Raw genomic sequence first — 22,208 nt, forward strand, 5'->3', positions numbered from 1 at the left:
TTCTGGGTCTTTGATTGTGGAGATTAGTAAATGAAGAAAGCCCGTGAAAGTACTATAGAGTGAGGTGGCGATGGCAGAGAGGCGTAATTCACGTGATCTCCCAAGACTTGATCAAGCTGTGAAATGTGTTTGTCAAGTGAAAGATAACTTTGAGGTAGAGATGACTCAGAGCATTCTTTGAAATAGTTATCACAATGATATAGGGAAAATGGAATGTCTGATTTTGAAGGCGGCTTTCTGTACTGCTTCGGGTGGGCTTTAAAATTGCAGGGCCTGAACCTCATGGTCACAGAAAATCTCTACTGAGTCAGTGGCCTCTGGGTTCTTGTATATAAACCCAAATGCAATTCATAGGCAACAAGAGGATGAGTTTAGAAAGCAGTTTTATTATAGATTGATAGGTGGGAGCTTAAAAGGAGGCAGAGTTCCTGTGTAGCAGGGTAGATGCTGGGAAATGGGATTACAGGAACTGCTGCTAGTCTAAGCTTTTTATTGTTGTTGCAGCAGAAAAATGGAGGGTGGGGAAGGGAGGAGCCAGACAGTTGGCTCAACCATGAAACGGTCCAGGCATGCTCATTAGGGGGAGATGAGCCTCCCTTCTCGTATCCCTAGCTTTGGCAAGGTCAGAACTGTGCAGCAGGCCAATGACATGTTCAGATTTTAAGTCAAGGAAAATATTTACTTTTGGGGTCTCCTACCCTAAACTGCCTGGCCAGTTTCTTTCTTGATTGCTCTCATCAAAAACAGGGATCTATGAATTGAATTTTGTGACCATTTGAGTTATATGTTTCTATTTCTATGTCAGTTCAAGTTACAAATGTGGAGTGTTTCTTTTAAGAGAAGCTCTATGTTAAAGGTTGAATATTAGTGATTCAGAATAAATATATTCTCAGCCATTAATCTAACAAAATAACAGGTTAACTATCTATGGTTGCAGACAGAAGAGAACAGCTAAAACATGAAATAATTACAATCAGCACTCAGAACTTGTACTCAATAATGGTTCCTTAGAAGAATCAGAAGGAGAAAGTGACAAGTCTCTAATACCTGGGTCAAAGGGCTGAGAGTTAACAGTTGAGTGCTCAGTAAGCTTCGGTGGGACGTGGCTGCTGCATTCACGAATTCACAGCACCTCGATTTGTCTGCCCTAGGTGAGGTGGTCAACACTCCACCAGGATGGGGATGGAGCTCGGGAGGCCACACCCCTTTCTAATAAACTACTGGCAGTTTGCTGGGCAATAGGAGTCATTTTTTCCAGTGGTAGTGCCACTAATTAGCTGCCCATGCTTCAGTAACCTCCCATCCTGCTCATGCACGCAATCTCCAGTTAAACTCAGTGGGTCCCCCCCAAAAAAGACATGAAAGTAGAAGAAAAACTTGCTGAGGAGAAGGGGGTTCAGCAAGAGTGGAAGACAGAGTAACTGGGAGTGAAAATGACCAAAATACATTACATACATAGAGGAAATTGTTTAGGAATAAAAATAAAAATACATTCTTTAGTTTCTCTAAGGTGAAAGTGTGTTTGGTGGTATACTGAATTTAACCCAGGCTCTCACACATAGAAGTGAAGTGTACTACCACTGAGCTATTCTATCTTTACAGCCTCCTTTAACTTTGTGAGATGAAGTCTAAGTTGCCAGGCTGGCCTTCTACTGGAAGCGTGAGTGGGCCTTGAACTGCAATCCTCTGGCTTAGCCTTCTAATAGCTTAAAGGTCTGTTGCACCACAACCAGCCAACTTTTTAAAACAAACACACTTTTATTCACCAGGTAGCTTCATGCTCTTCCAAGTGCCTTCAAGAGTTTCTTCCCTGTTGAAACACTTTTAGGTATTTATACTTTGGGGGGCTGATTATTAATTTCAGGAATAAGCTTTCAGGCTCTGAGGAGTATTTTCTTAAAGGAGTTTGTGGCCAGCAGACAGGTAGGGCTTTTAATATTAAAACTGGTCTCAAATATAAACAGGTTTTGCACAAATAGGTTGCATTAATTTATTTACTGTTTATCAGGGCCTATTTTTAAGATTTTTAAAAAATATATATTTAAATAAGTTAGATTACCATACCAGATTGGACCCGTTTTCTGAAACCTACTGAAGATAGTAGATTAAAATAATTTCTATGATTTAAAAACTATTCTGACTTACATAGATTTCTAATATGACTGGCTATCTTAATGGAAACTCTTTAAAAACATCTATTCTTATGTTTTAATTGTGTGTGGGGGTCTGGGAGTGTGTATGCGTAGTGAATGCAGCTGCCCATGGAGGCCAGAGCTATCAGATCTCCAGGAACTAGATGTGGTGCTGAAACTGCCAACAACAGTATTCACCAGCTTTCAGCCACTGAGCCATCTCCTAGACCCCGAGAGTCACATTTCTAAGTAGAGTATAGCTTTCATTCTGAATACATAAAGAACCTAGCCCCTATTTCTAATCAGGAATCATTTTCATGGTAAATTTCATAGTTATTAGAGCATAAGAACAAATTCAATGTGCCTAATTTTGTCTCTTCATACAAGCCAGTCTAACACTGTGTTTACTCATCAAATAATAGATGTGAAGCTATAATCATACTTTGTAATGTATGTTTGATTAGTTTTTAGTTATAAAAATACAACAGCATTAGTAACTATCTTTATTCTCAAATTGATAAAACCATTTAACATATATTTTACAGTATAAACAAATTAAGTGCTATGCATTTTGCTTATAAAGTGACTTAAAGTATTCAAGCATGTAATTCAATTTGTACAAAAAGTAAGTTTTCAAATAAAGCTTTGGTTAGTAAAACTGATTATATACTGTCAAATCCATTTTCCAAAATTGTTAAAAATAAAATAAAATAAAAAAAATCTAGCACAAGTATTTCCTGTATAGCCAAAATTTCTTACTATTTAGTAAGAGGGAAATATTCTAATAGTTGCTTTTAATGTTGAGCTCTGGCCAGTCTTTTTCTTCTCATCTACATGTGCCTGAAAGAATACCATCACTTTTGAAAAGCATAAATTGTATAGAAAGCCACATTCTGTTTTATTCTCAGGAAGTTCATCTGTTTTTAAGACTGTTAGCTTCCACAACTGTCAGGGTACTTTCTGAAAGTCACACTACTCCAGAGAGCCATTTCAGGTACTGAAGCACTCTGCTGAGGTGAGTCACTTCTCACCTCTCTCAGGAGACACACCTACTGCACTAGTGCTCAGAATCCAAGCTCATACAGTATCCGGAAAAAAAACTATATATAACCAAAACTTAGTACTTTTTACTCTACCAAGTCTAGAATTTACCTTTACTCATATGAAAGTAATATGAAAAGCTACATAACTTAAATAATATAAAATACCAGTTTCAACCAAATTAACAATCACAATACTGCAGATATTTTTCTATTAAAATGTTCCAGTTCACTGAGTAACTTACTCAAAAATTATGAACTTATATATATATATATTCTTTTAAATTTAGTGTTTCTGAACTGTACAGATACTCCTTTTGATTTTTAAAGTTGTATTTATTGTAGCTATGTAATTCCGAAATTAAAGCATAAGCTATCACTAAAATTCACTGTAGATTAATATTCTTTCACGAAAACTGTTCATAAACAATTTATAAAGTTCTACTTTTAATTATTTCAGTTTGGTTTTTAAGTAGGATTTTCATTTAAATTGTGTTAATAGTTAAAACTAGTTTAAACAAAGATTTTTTAAAATGGAGATAAAGCATTCCTTTACATACAATGCTTCAGGCACCACAAACATTAGTAATATAACAGAAAAGAACTCACATGGTTTTAGCATATTACACAGAAAACCTAAGGTTCATACAGAGCTAAATACTACCTCTCTTCTATTCCACTGGTTCATTTAGTTGATCCTGGCTGTGTGTGCCATCCTTAATAACCACTGCAACATTTATCAGTGTTCTAAGAACTCTGATATTTATATCTTAATTTTCAAAACAGCTTCATAACATTTGAAAACATTCAACCAACCTCTTATGAGCTATATCATACATTTCTCTCACAAAATGCTCACTTTCCTGAGCTATATTAAACACCTTATAACAGGTGTATTTATAACTGAAGACCCTAAAATGTCAAGTTTACATTTTTTAAAAAAATGCATAGAGAACATTTCAGAAAACCTATTAGTATACTTCTTAGATATTACAATATACAGATTGTTTCCTTCAGACTATGAACAATCTCATTTTCAGAACTGGATATTACTTTCAAATATGAAACATTTTCTTTTAATTTTTAAACATTTGATTGCGATTAGGCTACAAAAAGGAGTTACCTGACCCAAATTGTAGGTCTTCCAACAAACATCATTCATTAAAGGCTCAAAGATACCAAATGTCTGTGCCACAAAATAGTAGAAATTACATCAGAACTAGAGCAAATAAACTTTTATTATAATACATTTTCTTAAAATTAAGGTGCTGTTTATTCACCATGCCCTATATCATGCAAACCTTACCAAGTAGGCATCATGTCTGGAAACCATACCCTGCCAAGATGCTTAGACACTTCCCAGTGAATCTGCTCCAAACTATACTTTTGGTCAGGAATTAACACTTCTTCCATAATGGATAACTGAGAGAGGCGGCCCCCACACATCTTCACAAACTCAACAAAGGCACTACACGAGACTTCGCATTCCCCCAGCCCAATAGCCGACAAATTTTTACAACGTTCTGCAATTCGAATTAACTCTTCATCAAGGGGCCGTAACCCATTGGCACAGACTACCAGTTCTACTAGTCTTGGGCAGGTCATGCCCACACGGCCAAGCACATCTTTGCTTACTGATCTCCCAAAGTAAAGATGAGTGGCAGGTATTTCATAACGAAAGAATGGGTCAAATTCTTCTTCGTATAAAAAAAAATACATCACTAAGTTCACTTTGGGCGAGTGTTTGATGAAGGCATCCCAGCTGCTCTTCTGAATGGTATGAAAATGCGTCTGTCCCGGGTTCTCACTGACAACATCAATGCGCAAATGTTCTAAGCGAACGTGCTTTTCAGAAGACAGTGCAAGCAACAACTCATCACTTAGCAAATGGTAGTTCAGGGCCAGTTCTCGTAAGCCATGACACTGGTCAGCCACACAAAGAATACCTTGGAGGAAAAAAGAGCCCAATTATTTATATGTTTCTGTACAGTGTATCTGTTCAACTGTTTAATCAAGTGCATGTCCTCTAAAATAGCCGTATTTTACTTTTCACCAATTAATGAATTTTTTTTAAATTTTAGTTGTGATAATGAATTAGAAAATAAGTTACTTACTCGTATTGTTTATAATAGGAAACCAATTCTATATCCTTGTTGCTCATTTATAACTTAGGAAAGCTGTACCTGTCATTTAAAAACTATGCCATAACTAAGTAAGATTTAAACTAGCAATGGACTGTGTCTTTGTTTGTTCCTTACCCAGAACTCAATATGCAGGCCAAGGTTGGCTTCAAACTCATAGTCCTTTGGAGTGCCAGCTGCCACAGTATAAAAAAAAACCCATAACACTAAACTTACAGTAAGAAAAATTCCACACTCAACTGCAAGAGAGACTAGAGGATAGTATTCCAAGTTAAAAATGTAATCCTAATATAAACAGAATACTTACAAAGTAAGAAAAATTCCATTAAATGATTATAGTTTAACTACTAACAGTACTAATAAGCTTGTCAAATTTCTAGGAAATATGAAACTGCACTCTTAAATGAGTCAAAAGTAACCATGTTAATGAAAATGTTATGAGCTTTGACCTATAAGGGAAAACAATTTCTTAAACAGTTCCCATACTCCAGACATATTCACCTAAACTATTATCCTAGCAACAGATGACTTTACCAAAGATCAATATTTGATCTCCAAAGTGAATTTATAGAAGTCTGCCCCAAAATGTCACTCTAAAATAGTCAACAAACAGCCCATTCAATCCAGTTCTTATGTTTAAAAACAGGTAGGACTAACAACACACACACATTTTCATTACTACTTATTTCACAAGTTATGGGAGGTGCTAATTATGTTTACCTACAAATATTCAAAATCTAAGGAACTAAACAGTATTTCTAGTTCCAAGTAGAGATGACTAGCTAAAGACAACAAAGCTAGAATGCAAAAAACAGACTGAAGTTCACGCACTTAACTACTGCTTAAGAAATAGTCAGGCCCATCAATGAAGTACAACTTTACAGCAGGGGATGAAAATGGGGCAATATAATCAGAAAAGGGACAAAGTGACCCACCAAAATAAGACTCAGCACAAGGGGGAGCAAGAGACCTCTTGGTGTCCCCACTTAGTCACTGCAAGTTTCTGTTCTAGGCTACACTTACTTTGAAGTATGCCCTAGCCATGCCAGACAACCGAACCACGTCTCTGCAACATCAAAAAGCCCAATACAAAGAGAAAACATTCAGAAAGCTGCAAAAATGCAAACAAGAGCAGTTGCCACAGCAGCTGCCACAGCCGTAACTCTCAAAACGCCCTTCCCTCAAAGATCCACTCCCTCACCTCTGTGGATCTGGCACGTGATACTCTGCCTATCATTGTATTGTGCTAGATGATACAGCTGGCCTTATGAAATAAATTATATAGATAGTCCTAATCTAATCATGAGCTCTTCTAGAGGCAGTTTACTCTTGGCTAGATACAGAAAAGGAAGTTAAGAGTCAGCACAAATGGGACTCAAAATGTTAACTGCTAGCTTTAAGACAAGCATATTCATGTTAATATGAAATGATTTTTATACATAAACAGGTAAAAATAAACAAATAAGCAGACACTAATAGTGACCATCCACTACCACACAAAACAGTGAGTGAGAAAAGGACAGGTCAGCTCAACAACCTCAAAAACACAAACTCACCCACAATATGAGAGTGAATGCAAGTGGATTTTTTTCCTGGAGCTTCCAGATCAAAAGTCCAGCCTGATAGACAGACTTTGGCCAAAGACCCTAAGCACAGAAGCCATCTGAGATCTGCCTACAACTCTGCCTTACAAAATTGTGGAACTGATAAGCAGGTATTAGTATAAGCTATTGCATATGTAATTGGCTGTGCAGCCAGAGACAACTAATGCACTGATTATAACAGCATAACAGCATAATGACAAACACAAGTCAATAATAAAAAGACAATTTCAAAAATAAGCAAAGGAAAAAATAAGCAAAGCAAAAACCCAAACAGACATTTTTCCAAGAAGATATACAAATGGCCACTAAGCACATGAAAAAAAGTCATCAAATAGCAGGGCATGGTAGCACATGCTTTAATTCCAGCACTCAGGAAGCAGCAGGAGGTTCATCTCTGAGAGTTCAAGGTCAGCCTAATCTATGTATTGATTTCTAGGCCAGCCAAGAAATCTCAGCCAACTGAGAACCTGTCCAAAACAACAACAAAATTACCAAGAAAATGCATCTAAGCATTATAGTTCATGCATGTAATCCTGGGAACTGGAAGCTGAGGCAGGAGGATCACCATGAGGTGAAAGCTAACCTGGGTTATATAGTGAGTTCCAAGAGTGAGAGAGGTCCTGAAAGGGTAGCAGTAGGGATGGGATGGGATGTGTGTGTGTGCAAATCAAAACCACAATGATACTAGTACATACCAACTAGGATGGGTATAATAAAGATAAAAAGCATTAATAAAGATGTACAAAAGAAATGTACAATGGCAATTCTCTACCTTTATCCTGTATTTTGGGTTTAATCATTTTTGCTCTGGAAAATCCTCCCTAACATCTTTGGAACTCCCAGAGTATTTCTTTGTCTAATGATTTGCCACCTCTTGTTGCTCTAGAAACCTAACTATCCTAGAACCAGTGTTTGACATGGAGAACAGTTCCTCAAGTAGGTAACAGCTACTACATGACTGGGCAACCCTGTTACTAGCTATACACCAAGAGAACCAATATGACCACACAAAGTATGTGAATTTTTATATAAGCATTATCTGTTTTACTCAAAAGGTAGACAACAACCCAAATTATCCACCAACTGATCAACAATAAATGTGCCATAAACATATAATGGATACTACACAGCAACAATAAGGAATAATATTTTAATTAATTATACAGTACAAACAAGCTTGAAAACATGCTAAGTAACAGAAACCAGACACACACACACACACACACACACACACACACACACACACACACACACACGAGATATAATTTCATGTATAGGAAATTTGTATAGACAAATTACAGAAAAAGAAAATGCAACAGGGTGTGATAGCCATGCCTCTTTTTGCTCATATTAATAGTGTTCTAAGATTCATAGTGATGATGATGTATACACTACTCAGTCAGCACACGAAAGGCCAATAAATTGTCTATTTTACATAAACTATAAATTACATGGTTCATAAATCCCCTTTCAATAAAAGTCTTACAATGATGATCTATTGATAAGTAGGTTAAAAAAAAATTAAAGAATTTTTCACAAGGCACCGTGTACTAACTACACTGGAAGGTCAAACCAAAGAACTCCAGCTCCTTAGTGCTCACAGCTCATAGGACATGTGAGTGATGAACCAACAAGATAGGTGGAGGCCAGGATACAGAGGACCTTGAACACTATAAAGCTATAGGAGACTGATCTCAGCCTCACAACAGATAATAAAATGTGATCAAGGTCACACAGAAAACAGCTGCCAAAGCCTGCTAGTCCCTCCTCAGTTTCTATTTTGGAATGCTTTCAGTGGTTATCTAGAAGAGGCTGAGACAACTAGGTAAATACAACAGTGGGCCAGCTATTCCCATCACTAAGACCCTCCTTGTGGGTGATCTGGGAGAACAAAGTGTTCTCCATTCATCAGTGAGTCATTTCTTTGGGGGAATCCCAATCATTTGTTATGGAAAGAAAGTAAAACAAACACAAACACACACAGAAAGACTTTACTGAACAACACAGCTAAAGACAGGGCGGGATTTCAAAAGTAGGAGTCAGCAATGAAGTGTCAGCAAGTATGAAAATCATGTTTGCACCTACTTGTCAGTACAAATCACCTTCATTTAAATAATTCTACATAAAAGTAGTTGGAAAGACCTTTTATAATGTTATTTCTAAATTTAAGTTTTAAAGAGCATTCTCTCAAAAAGGCAATCAGACTTCCACACACCTCTTCCTCTCTAATACTGAGAATTATGTGACTGTTCTGACCCAAACACCTGGAGCTCAGTTACAGTTAGCAATAAGCAGATCTTAGAGCGTTGCCTTGTGGTTTGAATGTGAAATGTCCCTCATAAACTCATGTTGGAACATCTGGTCCCCAGCTGTTAGTGCTGCTTTGGAAGGCTATGGAACTTTCAGGACTGGAGCCTGGTTGGCAGAAATGAGCCACTGGGGTAAGTAAGGCCTAAGGTTTTAACAGATGGGCCCCATTTCCCCTATGCTTCCAAACTGCAGACGATGCAATGAGACCAGCTACCGCCCGCTCCTGCACTGTACCTTCCTCACCATATTCACCAGAACCCTCAAACTGTGAGCCAAACTAAAACTCTTCATTCATCCTTAAGCCACTTTTATCAGATATTCTGCCCCAGCAATGAGTAGCTAATAAGCTCTCCCTTATTTTATTTATCCACTCTCGAGCACATAGTATACTCAATTTGCTACATAAAATGCTTAGAATATAGGATGAAAGTCAGTCTAAGCTGGATTACTGCAGCTATCCTATTGTTATCAGGACTCTGAATATTTTTATGTGGAAGAAGATACGGTTTGTTAATTCATGTACAAGTTCATTGACAGAATTACTAAACAACCATTTTTAATTTGAAAAACAACATAGTTTACTAAAATGTGTCTGGTAAAGACATGACATACCTGCTGGAGAGACATGAGGACAGCTGCTCATTTTTAGCAGCTTGAGTGTGTCACTGTTGTTGGCCACTAGCACTTTAAGGGATGGATCATCTACTGGGGTGTCATCTATCTTAAGTGAGGACAGGGATTTGGAGTTTACAAACACAACTGTCAGTGCAGAGATAAAGTGAGACTGAAAGACAAAAGATTAAAACACTGTTTCAGTTCTTTAGAAATGACATCTTAGGAGGTTTCCTTACAAAATAGTAGGTAGGTATAGCTCTCTGCACCCTAATAAGGAATTTCAAAACTGTTAAAAGGCAGCACCCCGCACAAAGTTACCAAAGTATAGTCAAAGAGGGGACTAATTTCCAACTCTGAGAAAAGCCTTTTGTACCTGTGGAAAAAAATGTCACTTCAAGCCCCAGAATATTTCTAAATCCCAGCATCCTCAGTGAGGCCAAAGAGGAAGCCTGGGCCCTGAGTCTCTCAAACACATCCCCACCCCTGGGAGCTAACGTCTGTACACTGCACCACACAGGAAAGAGCACAAACACAGAACCTAGCGGCACACCATCAGGACTGACGTCATCATCTCAAGGTTGTAACTCAACTGAACCAATTTTAAAACAACCAGAGTAACTGAAAAACCCCAAGTTTATAACTCCTCTCAAAACGTATCTAAAAGATTCTCAAGACTTGATTTTAATGTATTTTACTTATAAACATTACAGGTACCTTTTAACTGCTAATATACATCAATCTATTGAACAGATCTGATCAAAAGGAATTCTTATGGAAACAAGAATTACAGCACATTTAAAATTCATGGCTTTGAATCAGAGCTGAGATAAACTATAATCAATGGGCAAATCCTTTGGGGGAGGAAAGAAAGGCCAATACACACTTCCACACGTCTAGAGAACCAACTTCACCTGAGCCCCCCTGTCTAAATTCTCCACAGCAGTGTCAGAGGGCGAAGTCACGCTAACAGACAATGAAGTACAAGGAAGTACCACCTCCTTGGTCACAATCCTTAACTTCCTGTGTCTAAACTGATTTCTGAAATTCTGATTAAAAAACCTATGCATTAACATCACAGTATCTTCATAACAAACTCAACTACATCGTCCATGGTTACAGTTCTTTTTTAGTAAGCCCATGACCACAGGCTAACTTCTTTCCTCATTGTCCTGATTTAGCTATGGTCACACACATTTCTTCTATTTTCTCTTCTGTTCAAGATAGCCAAAATATAGGAACATCTTATTTCAATCTTTTCTTAAAAAAAAAAAAAAAAAAAGGAAGGAAGAAAAAAGAAAAGAAAAAGCAAAAAGGGCAATAAGCATCTGAGGCAGTTCCGGCTACATCAACATTTCTTAAATTAGCATTACAAACATGAAAACTGAGAGCCACGGATGATTAAAAAAAATCAAATTATATTCAATACACTTCATAATATGGTTTATTCTATATATACTGTATCTTAAAAATACATTAAAACGGGTACATAAAATATCAACTCAGAGCATTTCCTTCCCCATGAGGCTTGAAGAAGACGGCATTACACTGTAACTCATTTCTTAGCCAAGGCCCTTGGGCAGCCTCTGGACTGTCTGCAGAAGACTTGGCTTCAACCAAATTTAGAACAGGAGTAAGAGTCCAAAATCTGTGCACAGCTAGAGCCAAGCCCCCGGGACTTGACTCCGGTACTTAAAAGTCTTAAATGTTGAACAGATTCTCTGCTCCATCTTCCTTCTTTATTCATGAGAAAGCAATCTATCTCAAAATGTACATAATTAATGAAACTTAAATCAAATAGAGGTTTTGAAACAACAGTATTTCATTTGTTTCTGCTACTCAATTGGATCAATCACCTACTGGTTATAATTCACATTGAATATTCCTTCCTGAATCACTCTAGTAAAATGAACTGTGAGGTGAGTCTACATTATTTGGGTGCTGGAAAAAATGGCTCATCAGTTCAGCACACTGGCTGCTCTTCCACAGGACCCAGGTTCAGTTCCCGACACCCATGTGGCAACTCACAACTCTCTGCAACTCCAATTCTTGGGATCCAATGTGCTCTTCGGGCCTCCATGGATACAAGGCACATAAATGGCACCCATACTTACATGCAGGCAAAACACTCAAATACATAGAATAAAAATTAGTAATCTTTTTTTTTTTTTTTTTTTTTTAACTCACACATCCTATTTTACTTTGTGGTATACTTTAAAAAAACATCTGGGGATGCAGCTCAGTGGTAGAACACTGGTAAGACCACAGGTATGACTCTCAGCAACACACATACACACGCACGCACACACACACACTACTGGATACTAACCTACTAAGCATTAGCAAACTAGAATGCAGCTTTTACCAATTACCCTTTCTCAGAAGGTGTTCTGATAATTTTTCTGTTTCAAAGAGAAGAGTTGTGGGCTGGTAAGATCATTCAACTGGTAAGAGCACTTGCCACCAAGCCAGTTCAAACCCTGGAACCCACACGGTAGGAGGAGAAGTGACCCCTGTAAGCTGTCCCCTGACCTTCACATATGTATGTACACACACTAACTCAATGTAAAAAAAAAAAAGTTTTAAAAAGAATAGTTGTATAGTCGAGACTATTCTTTAATTATGTATAGGACTAACACAAACAGTTCAACCCTCACAAGAATAATGGTCTGAAATAAAATCTGTAAGATAATTCAAGGTATACTGACATTAACTTTGTTTAAAAATACTCTTTTCAGTACATTTACATGATAAGCAGGCTCTCCTTGCTCAATACTGGCATTCTCTACTTCTGACTTTTCATTGTAACAGCCTGTTCTAAGGCTCAGAAAGAAGCGTCTGTGGCTCTCTTTTTCCTAATATATTAGTCTCAGCTTCTCTTCTTTCTTTTAGCACCTCCACTACCTAGACAATCTTCTGTAAATTCACCTGTTCTTTAACTGTTCCCTCCAAGAACAAAGAAATGCTTACCAGTGTATTTTACTGCTGCTGGAGCAATGGCTCAGCAGTTAAAAGTACTTGCTGCTCTTGCAAAGGACTTAGGTTTGGTTACCAGGACCCACATGACAGCTCCTAACTGCCTGCAACTCCAGTTCCAGGGGATCTGACACCCTCTTTTGGCCTCCCCAGGCATCAGACACACATGAGGTGCACATACATACATGCAAACAGAACACTCATACACATGAAAAAAATTTTTTTGTTTGTTTTTTCAAGACTGGGTCTATGTAGCAGTCCTGCCTGTCATGGAACTAACTTAGACCCAGCTGGCCTCTCATTAAAAACTCTTTAAAGGCGTATTGCAAATACTGTTTTTAACACTGTAAACAGTGAGCACATCTCCACTACACATACTGCTCTGCCATCCTCTCACTGTCAATACTAACAATTCTGGGCTTTCACTGGACTCCCCTGCAGAAGGAACTAAAACAAAAGCAGTACATACCTTTGGTAGATCCATAAAGCTTGGCCGGGCAGTTGAAATAAGTCCAAGTGTTTTTAGAGAGCAGTTCACAAGCTGCGATAATATATCACAAGCTGCTTCAGCTGACTCTTTGCTGCTGTCCACCTTAGAAAGAAAACATGTCTTACTCATGTAATATATTTTATAAAAGCAAGAAATACAGTTATTAATGCAGTGCATTATCATTTAAAGGACATTCATCTTTAATCATCTCTCCTCCATAACCTCAGTCTAATTTTCACAACAGAGTTCATTACAATTCATATGTATATTTATTTATTCACTGCTGAAAGACTAAGTTGATTTATTCCAAACAACACATGTAAGCAGTGTCTATGATGAACTGTTTCAGGGCTCCTGAAGAAACTAATGTCATTGAGAATTTTCAGATGAATCACACAATCTGAACTTCTTCAGTGTTTGGAATAGAAAGATGCATTAGAGTAAAATAAGGGTGTCCAACTAAACAAGCATACAATAAACTGAACCAAAATAGAGGTAGCTGCTCTTATATATTCTGCTTAGATATTTCCTGAAGAAAAGGATAATATGACCAAACACCAACCCCTGGAAGGGATAAAAGTTAGTTTTTCTCTAGACTAAAACTGTTAAATACCATTATTTTATTTCCAAATACATTTGTGTATTTTACTGCATCCCACAGGACTCTTAAATGCTATCGTGTGTGAAAGTAATGTAACTAACTGTAGTTCTCAAAATGTGGTTCCCAGACCACATGGAAATCATCTGAGTACTGAAGACACTCAAATTCGTATGCTTAAACCAAACCATCTGAATTAGAAAGTTTGTGAGTGGGACCGCGCAAGCTCTGCCTTTACATGTCCCCTGGTGAGTCTACTGAGCAGTCTGAGGAGCATTTGTTGGACTAATAACCCTGACTCTAAGTTTTATTCAGCCTATACTGTCCACTTAACTATTATCGGAGAGGCCAGAATAATCCTAGCAATGTGCTTGCTTTCTCAATTAGAAATTACTTCCTCAGACAAACACCCCTAACAAAAAAGTTAAACTCAAGCGCAAATGGTTTTACGAGTTACGTAAGTTGGACAGACTAAACCCAAGGACCCAGCCAACCCACTACACTGAATGGTCTTTATGATCTCCAGCTCTTCTTCCTACAGCAGCTGCCATTACAACACTAAGGAGGGTCAAAGGTCAAGGCTGACTAAAAGCCAAGGGAAAGCGCTATAGGCTTCCTCTCTGGAGGGTTGGGGAGGAGTTCCTCACTTCTGTTTGCTTGAACCCTATCCCATGTCAAACAAACAACACACTCAATTGGATTTTCAGGTAAATAAACAACAATTTGTACCAGTGCGTCCCATTGTCTAGGATGCATTTACACTAAAAATTATCAATGAAATCTAGTAAACTTTAATTAACTAGGCATCTTTTTTTTTACTTCTTGAAATAAGGTCTAGCTAAATATCTCTGGCTAGTCTTGAATTCACTCTGTAGCCCAGGCTGGTCTTAACAGGTATCCTGTTTGGTTTATTTTTTTCTTTTCTTTTCTTTTTGGCTATAACTGGCACTCCTATTCCCAGTGACCTAGTACTTTTATGACCAGGTTCTCCTATCTTAGAAGGATGATGGCATTAGTGACAGCATGAAGGTCTGTTAAGACCACAGCTTGGTACAGATTTAATCTGGCCCCTTTAGCAAATAGCAAACAGAGGCAAATCCGGCAATTCTATGCTTTTACTGCTGTTTTTGGGGTTTCGTTTTTAACATTTTTAAGAGAGAAGGCCTTACTATATATAGCCCAGGAAGCCTCAAATTGTTGATTCTCCTTCCTAAGACTCCCCAGTCCTAGAGTAACATGTGTGAGTCACCACACAGGGCACATTTTCATCTTTTAACAATAATTATCAATTGTTCAAGAAAAAAAAATTAGTGTCAGGGATTCAGTAAGCATCCCATAGTTCTTTATTCATCTCCAAAATACAACTTGATAAACCCTTGTTCTCACACAAGCTACTATGATTTCGTATAATACTCTTCAAATCTCAAAATGCCATCTTCCTTCATTCATCTCACCATTACATGAGTTCTTATGTGTCCCTTCTAACACTGAAATGAAGCAAACGGCTCTTACATTTCTCCATGCATCCTCTTCTGTTTCCCTTTAAAATATACTCAAACTCATTAGTTTCTATACCACCTTTAGATTTAAAGTTGTTTTCTTTTTAAATAAAAATGTATCAAAATAAAAAACACTTGCTGGGGTGGTAGGGTGTATGCCTTTAATCCCAGCACTCCAGAGACAGGAAGATCTCTTGTAGAGGCCAGCCTGGTCTACAGTGAGTTCCAGATCAGCCAGGGCTACACAGAGAAACCCTGTCTTGAAAAACAAAATGAAACAAAAGCAATACTCACTAGTAGATAGAGATAGCAAGTAAGTTCTGCTCAATAATCATGCCCTAGTGCAGTGGTTCCCAACGCCCCTAATGCTGCCACACTCTAACAGCTCCTCATGTTGTGCGGACCTCCAATCATAAAATCATTTCACTGCTACTTCGTAACTGTAATTTTGATACTGTTATGAATTGTCATACACATATCTAATAAGGAGGATATCTGATGTGTGACTCGCAAAGAGGTCACAACCCAGAGGCTGAGGACCATTGCCTTAATGTTTGTTGCACATTTCTCTTTCCTCAAATTTGTTGCCAACTGATCATTTAAAACTTAAAACTTCAGTCAATTTATGCTTACTTAGTAGCTGCTTTTGCTCTTTTAAGTAATTAATTATAAAGGAGTATTTTAGTTCCAGCAAATATTAAAAATTATTTTCAATGGCTTCTAAGGGTGCAATAATTTTAAAACTTCAAGCATTTTTCCTAAAAAGTCAAATATTTTAACGACATAAAAAGTTGTACTGGTTAGGACATTAAAGCCATGAAAAACGCTTTTACTTTTTAACAGAAGGAGTTAAATAAAGTATTACCTTGAAGCTGACATACTGTAGATGGTTTGAATGCCTTTTAATAATCTGTTTGATCAGCTCTGGATGTGTAGCTTTCAAGTAAGATGTAGCTGGCTGATTCAGTTCAAATTCAAAGCATCTCCACAAGTCAGGCATGTGAAATACCTGATTCCAGTTCCGGCACACTTGTGAAGCATGGGCCCGGTCAAGAAGGGGCAAATACTTAAACACTTGGAGGATAATGTCCTGCAGGAGGTTGCCCCAATCACAAGGTTGAGAACACTCATGTGCAGTCCTCAATTTCTTAGGTTCCTCTGCAGTGCCTTCTTCGGGTGAGTCAAGGTCACTATCTCTTCCTCCTCGTTTCATCCTATTTAGAAAAATCCATCAATTTTTTCCTGTCCTATTTAACTTTTAATCACAAATTCATTTTTCGTCCCTGAGACGTATTTGTATTTGGACAGTTAAACAGCAATATGCACAAAGAACTAAACCAACAATTCAAGGAGAATATAAAAATACAATGAAAAGTGCTGGTGGAGATGAATATTCTTGAGGTGATTTCAAACATTTACATTTAAACACTACTTATAACCTAAGTAAACCACAAATTTGTAACTCAAGAGTTGTAGTCAACTTCTTAAAGTGACTATAAAAGAGCCCATAGTGATACTTTCCAATTTCTGCAGTCACCCAAAGATTTTATTTTAGTTCTTAAATCTGAGGTGGATCAAGGACCCCACAAACCTCTAGAGGATGCAAGGTAAGGAGTCAACAGACCTGCACTGAATAGCCTGTGACATGTGCTATTACTGCTACACATATCCAACCTGTGCTTAATGTAAGTAAACCTGGGCTGAGAGTATAGCTCTATGTTAAAGACCTTGTCGTAAATACTCCAGGCCTGTGCTCAACCTTAGCAGCATAAAATAGATTAACTAATTAAAGCAGTCTACGTTGACTATATGTTGTTTTAGTGGGAATGTTGTTTCTTCCCCCAAAACACGTCTGTCACTCTTCCTGTTTTTGTCTTTTAAATGACACCTCCATGTCCTTTCTACACATTCTTACCCACTTTATTCCATGTGTTTCTTGGAAGGATGGTCTGCTCACGGCAAACAGTACTATGAGCTCTAAGACCAAGCTCCCTGGGTTTTTAATCTTGGCCCTACTTCTTACTTGTTCTATGGCTTTGGGTCAGAGGCTTCAGTTTGTAAAAACGGTGATCTTAAGATACAGGGTTCTTGTGAGGAATGAAATATCAGGGCTTTTGAAAGGAGAGCCAATTGATCTCTTGTTTAGAAAAACAGCCCAGAATGAAAGCCATGGCACAACTCAGTAGAAAAAGAGTGACCCCCTCACACATACACAATGTGAACAACAACTTTACTTTCAAATAAGGGGTCAGGGAGTGGTGGTGCAGACAAACACTGGAAAATAGTGAACAATGGGCCCAAGTGGGATTACGTTTTTCCCCCAATATGCTTTTTTCTTTCTACATTGTATACAGTTATTTCTATTCATTATAGTATAATCAAAATTCTAAAGGACACATTTTGATTTGTTAGTTGACCAAGTACATTGTACTCTGCACTAACATGGACCACTTGCCGGTACTGTGATGGAGTCTAGGCCCTACAATGCTTTGTTTCTAGAGAGCAATTCTGACAAGGCACTGGTCCAAACAAGACTCAAAAGGATACCTTGTGACTCCAACTAACTTGTGACAGTCAGCACATAAGACTTTCTCAATCCTCTGTGCAATGAAGGGTGTGCACATGTACAGACTTTCTCTTCTAGCAGCTGGCAGAATCTGTGAAGGAGGACTGAGGGCGGAGAGGGAACAGGAGAGTGGGGCACAATCTTCTGTCGCGTCAGTCCAGGAGGCCGTAACAGAAGAACTATCTGTTCTTCATTGCCCCTGCACCTGACTATCCGTGTTCACACACACACACACACACACACACACACACACACACACACACACACACACACACACGGAAGGACTTATTCTTGAGGAGAAAGAGAGTCCAGAAAACAAAACGAGAGAGGTGACAAGATGGCTTTATGCAAGAGTCAAACTTATTTATGAATCCAAAAATAGATTCTGTAGGTGTGTTCGGAGAAAGGTTAGAATAATCCACAGGGCCATCTTAAAAAACAATTAATAAAAATGTCCCACTAGAGGTTAACCTGTCATTATGACCCATTTTCCCACTTTAACTTCTCCTGAAGGTTTAACTTTAATTTTAGCATTTCAATTTGGGTCAAAGAACAAAGAGGTTGCTACCAAGGACTTAGACTTTATTACCTAAATCTACTCAGATTCCACCAAGAATGAAACAGTGTTTCTACGTCCACACAGGACGCTCTGCTGCTTCTGGAGAAATCTCCTCAATCCAGAACTTCAAGTAGAAATAGTTCGTTTACTGGCAAGTATACACATTCAAAACCAAAACTAATGGCAGCCTTACAATAATTTAACAATGCAATACCCTGTTAATCCTCAGTTTATACAATTTTTATTTGAGGCAGGATCTTGGTATGTGAGCCTGACTAGCCTTGAAATCAGAGATCCACTGCTTCTGCCTCCCAACACAGTCCTATTCTAAATCAAGTGTATTTCAATACAGCTCCAAGTTTGGGAGGGAGTCAGAGAGGACAATATAAAATTATTCAACATTAAGGAACAGTATCCTAAATACTGTTTTTCATCTAAACATAAACTGAATACATGGATCACCAAAGTACAAGTACTTAGTAGTTTATGAACAGCTAAAGTCTATGCACTGTCAAAGGCATTATGAAGTTAATGTCAAAATCTTATGAAGCAATACATAAACAAAAGGCCCAATGCTAAAATGCCCTATGTACTGTTCTCATTTAGCTGTGAAAATAACATTAGTGAATGAACACCTAACAAAGTTTGAAATACCATTTTTCAAAGTTGCTTCAAAACTTCCAAAGCTTTTTAACTATCCACACATGAAGCTCTGCTGTATAGAAAGTTGAACAATTCAGAGCATTCACTAGTATACAACTAATTTACAGCAATGGTTTCTACACTGTTGACTGCTGGTGAAGAGAAAGTGCCTTTTATATTAACAGGAGGAAGGAGTGTGGCGGACCGAAACAGGTCAGTAAATATCAATGAGATTTTCTAGCACAGAAAACCTGGGCTCTGGCAGTTTTGATTTATTGGAGTGTTTCAGGAACCCAAAGACTACAACCACGGCGGCAGGAATGTTTTCTGGTATTTATATCAAGTGCCAAAGAAGCACTCTGATGAAGGAAGCCTACCGACTGGTTGAGCAGCACCAGTAATTAGTGAGCTAGTCAAACATTCCATACACAGAAACCACGAGTCCAAGTTTTCTCACTGTCTTAAACACTGACATATACTGGGCATGAGGTCATTAAAAGACCCTACTTGCACTTGAGCTTTCAAAGTTCTGAAAGGCCGGTTCTGGCATTGCATTTTTCATCATGTCCTATGCTTTGCTCTGGACAGAAGGAAACCTAACACAGTCTTTGGCTGAAATACAAGAACTGAACAAAGTGAAAGAGATTAACTCTCAGAACGTTGCGAGCACAGAGGAGATACAGGTAACCAGGAATGGCCATGTAGACAGACAGAACCGGGAGTGAGCAGACAGATAACCCGGACTGGGTTAGAGTTTAGAGTTGCAGATGTTTTTATAAAGAGTTCGGGGATATTTTGAAAGTTACCCTTTTCACGTAAAAACAAACAAACAAACCTAAAACACCCGGGCCACCGGAACAGACCCCAACAGCAACAAAAGCTCCTCCCGCTCTCGCTCACCTCTCGGCTTGGAGATGCACCGACCCAGCTGCTTCCGGGTGCCGGTCTGCAGCTCAGCCTGAGCGGCTGCACCTACTACCTAAACTTGGCCAAGTTCTCCACTTGGCCGCTCAGCGCAGGCGCTGCCACCTCCCCGGCTGGCCTGGCTTTCTCGGACACTTTTTCTACGCCCTCCCCCGGCTTTTCCAGCCCCCGCACCCCGCGTTGCCCAGGGCGAGCCCGGCGGCGGCCAGTGTCACCCGGCCCCGCCACGCGCGGCCGCCGCGCACACGCGCACCACGCCTTGTTGACATGTCCTGAGGTTCCGGGCGCGCCCCCGCGCGCGCGCCCCCGGCCGCCGCCGGCCTCCCCGCCCGCTCTCCGGAAGCTGTGGTCCCCGAACCTCCGCCGTACCTGCTGCCGGGGGCGGCTTCCCCCACACACCACCCCGGGCTGCGCGGGCGGCGGCGGCGGCGGTTCCCGCGGCTCCCGCGGCTCTCACATGAGGCCTCCCGGGGCCCCCTCTCCGCGCTCCCGCCGTCGCGGCCCCCCGCGCTCCGCCCGCATCCGAGACGCTGGTCCCGCGGCGGGCGCCGACGCGGCTCCACCTTTGCGGCTCCGGCCGGCCGGCCGGGGCTGGAGGACGGATGGAGGCGGTGGTGGCTGAAGCTCCCCTTCTCGGTCCCGCGCAGGCGGCGTCCTTCGCCTCGGCACCTCCTCGTCGCCGCCTGGAGACGCCCAGGGCGAGCAGCGGCGGCCACCAGCAGCGCGCTCCGGGAGCCTCGGCCCGGGCTTCAGGATCCAAGATGGCGCCCGGGGCTCGCGGGCGCGCGCTTGGCCCTGCGCGTCTCCGCCCGAGGGGGAGAGGCGGGCGCGCGGCCTCGGGGTGGGCGGGGTCGGGGCGGGCGCGCGGCCTCGGGGGGGCGGGGCCGGGGGCGGGAGCGCGGCCTCGGGGCGTGGGTGGGGTGAGCGGGGGCGGGGCCGGGGCGGGGGCGCGACCTCTGGGGGGCGGGGCCGGGGGCGGGAGCGCGCGCCGGAACCGGGGCGGGGCCCCGGCCTCCCGGACGGTCCCGGGAGTTTTGTTTAGGGGCGGGACGTGGGCGGGCTGGAGCCAACCAACCAGTGGCGCTGGCTTTTCTCAGGGTTAAAATCGGAAAGTGTTGGGTGGCGGAACCCCGCCGGGCGGAAAAGGAGGGAGTGTCAACAACCTCGAGAGGAGACCCCACCCCTCCCGGACGTCAACATCAGCTGACGGCGAGCCACCTCCGCGGGGAGGGCGCGGCCTAGGAGTGCCTGCAGGAAAAATCAGCGCGCTGAACGCTGCGATTACGAACGCTGCGATTTAAATACTGGCCTTTCCACTATTTTCCCAAGCTATTCTTAATGATTCATGGAACCTTGAAGTCTGAGAATGTTTTTCCTAAAGCACACACGGGGAGTGTCAAGAAGCAGACAGCTAGTTACAAGAAAACCCCTGGTGGAGCGTTTTGCAAATGAAGGCGTCTTTTAAATGCCACCTGTTTGACGTGTTTAAAAAGTTTGGACTTGGTGAGACTGGGTTTTCTTAAAATGAGAAATGTTCACAGCTGCAAAATCTTAAAAGTTAGCTGTATACCGTGCCTTCGGCTCTGTGTGTTACTTTTCCAAAGCAAGTAACCCTACCCCTCTCTTTCTGACCTCCTCTCTCTTCCCCCTCCTGTCCTCCTCCTCTTTCTCCTTTTCTTTAATCAGGGTCTCATTTTGTAGGTTTGGCTGGCTTGGAACTCGCAGCGATCGGCCAGCTTCTGTCCACCCAGTGCCAACACTGGAGGAATGTGCCACCATGGCCAGAAAAAAACAGACTGAATTTTAAAATGCTTTTATGTATTTGTTTTGTTATTTTTTAATTTTATAAACTTTATTTTCATTTAGTTGTAGGTGTGTGTGTGTGTGTGTGTGTGTGTATGTATACTGCCCATGAAGTCCAGAAGGGATTTTGGATTTCTTGGAGCTGGAGTTACAGGCAGGTGTGAGCCACTAGTCCAGGTGCTGGGAACTGAACTAAGGCCAGCTGGAAGAACAGTAAGCACTCTTTTTTTTTTTTTTTTTTGGTTTTTCGAGACAGGGTTTCTCTGCGTAGCTTTGTGCCTTTTCTGCAACTCACTTGGTAGCCCAGGCTGG

General features: G+C 40.5%; 1 protein-coding gene across 5 annotated transcripts; it reads right to left on the reverse strand.

Annotated features, from left to right (window-relative positions):
* Positions 1–2,622: 2,622 nt before the first annotated feature.
* Positions 2,623–20,905, reverse strand: Fbxl3 (F-box and leucine rich repeat protein 3). Of its 5 annotated transcripts, none has more exons than XM_076545478.1 (5): positions 20,657–20,905; positions 16,268–16,616; positions 13,285–13,407; positions 9,840–10,011; positions 2,623–5,118 (listed from the first exon to the last, which is right to left on the reverse strand). In XM_076545478.1, exons 2-5 carry the CDS (start codon positions 16,613–16,615, stop codon positions 4,475–4,477), a joined length of 1,287 nt encoding a protein of 428 aa, XP_076401593.1. In that variant the 5' UTR covers position 16,616; positions 20,657–20,905; the 3' UTR covers positions 2,623–4,474. The 5 variants fall into 5 exon arrangements, with proteins under 5 accessions (XP_076401593.1, XP_076401595.1, XP_006978046.1 ...); XM_076545480.1 differs by lacking the exon at positions 20,657–20,905 and adding an exon at positions 20,463–20,627; XM_006977984.4 differs by lacking the exon at positions 20,657–20,905 and adding an exon at positions 20,070–20,327.
* Between the last annotated feature and the right edge of the window lie 1,303 nt (positions 20,906–22,208).

The sequence above is a fragment of the Peromyscus maniculatus genome, chromosome 9, assembly GCF_049852395.1.
Source record: "Peromyscus maniculatus bairdii isolate BWxNUB_F1_BW_parent chromosome 9, HU_Pman_BW_mat_3.1, whole genome shotgun sequence".
Lineage (NCBI taxonomy): Eukaryota > Metazoa > Chordata > Mammalia > Rodentia > Cricetidae > Peromyscus > Peromyscus maniculatus.

Coding starts and splice junctions, on each gene's coding strand:
- Fbxl3 (XM_076545478.1), bottom strand. CDS start 16,615: ATGAAACGAGGAGGAAGAGATAGTGACCTTGACTCACCCGAAGAAGGC. Junction 10,012..13,284: donor GCTTTATGGATCTACCAAAG/GTATGTACTGCT, acceptor TTTGTCTTTCAG/TCTCACTTTATCTCTGCACT. Junction 5,119..9,839: donor TCCTCATGTCTCTCCAGCAG/GTATGTCATGTC, acceptor TTTTCCTCCAAG/GTATTCTTTGTGTGGCTGAC.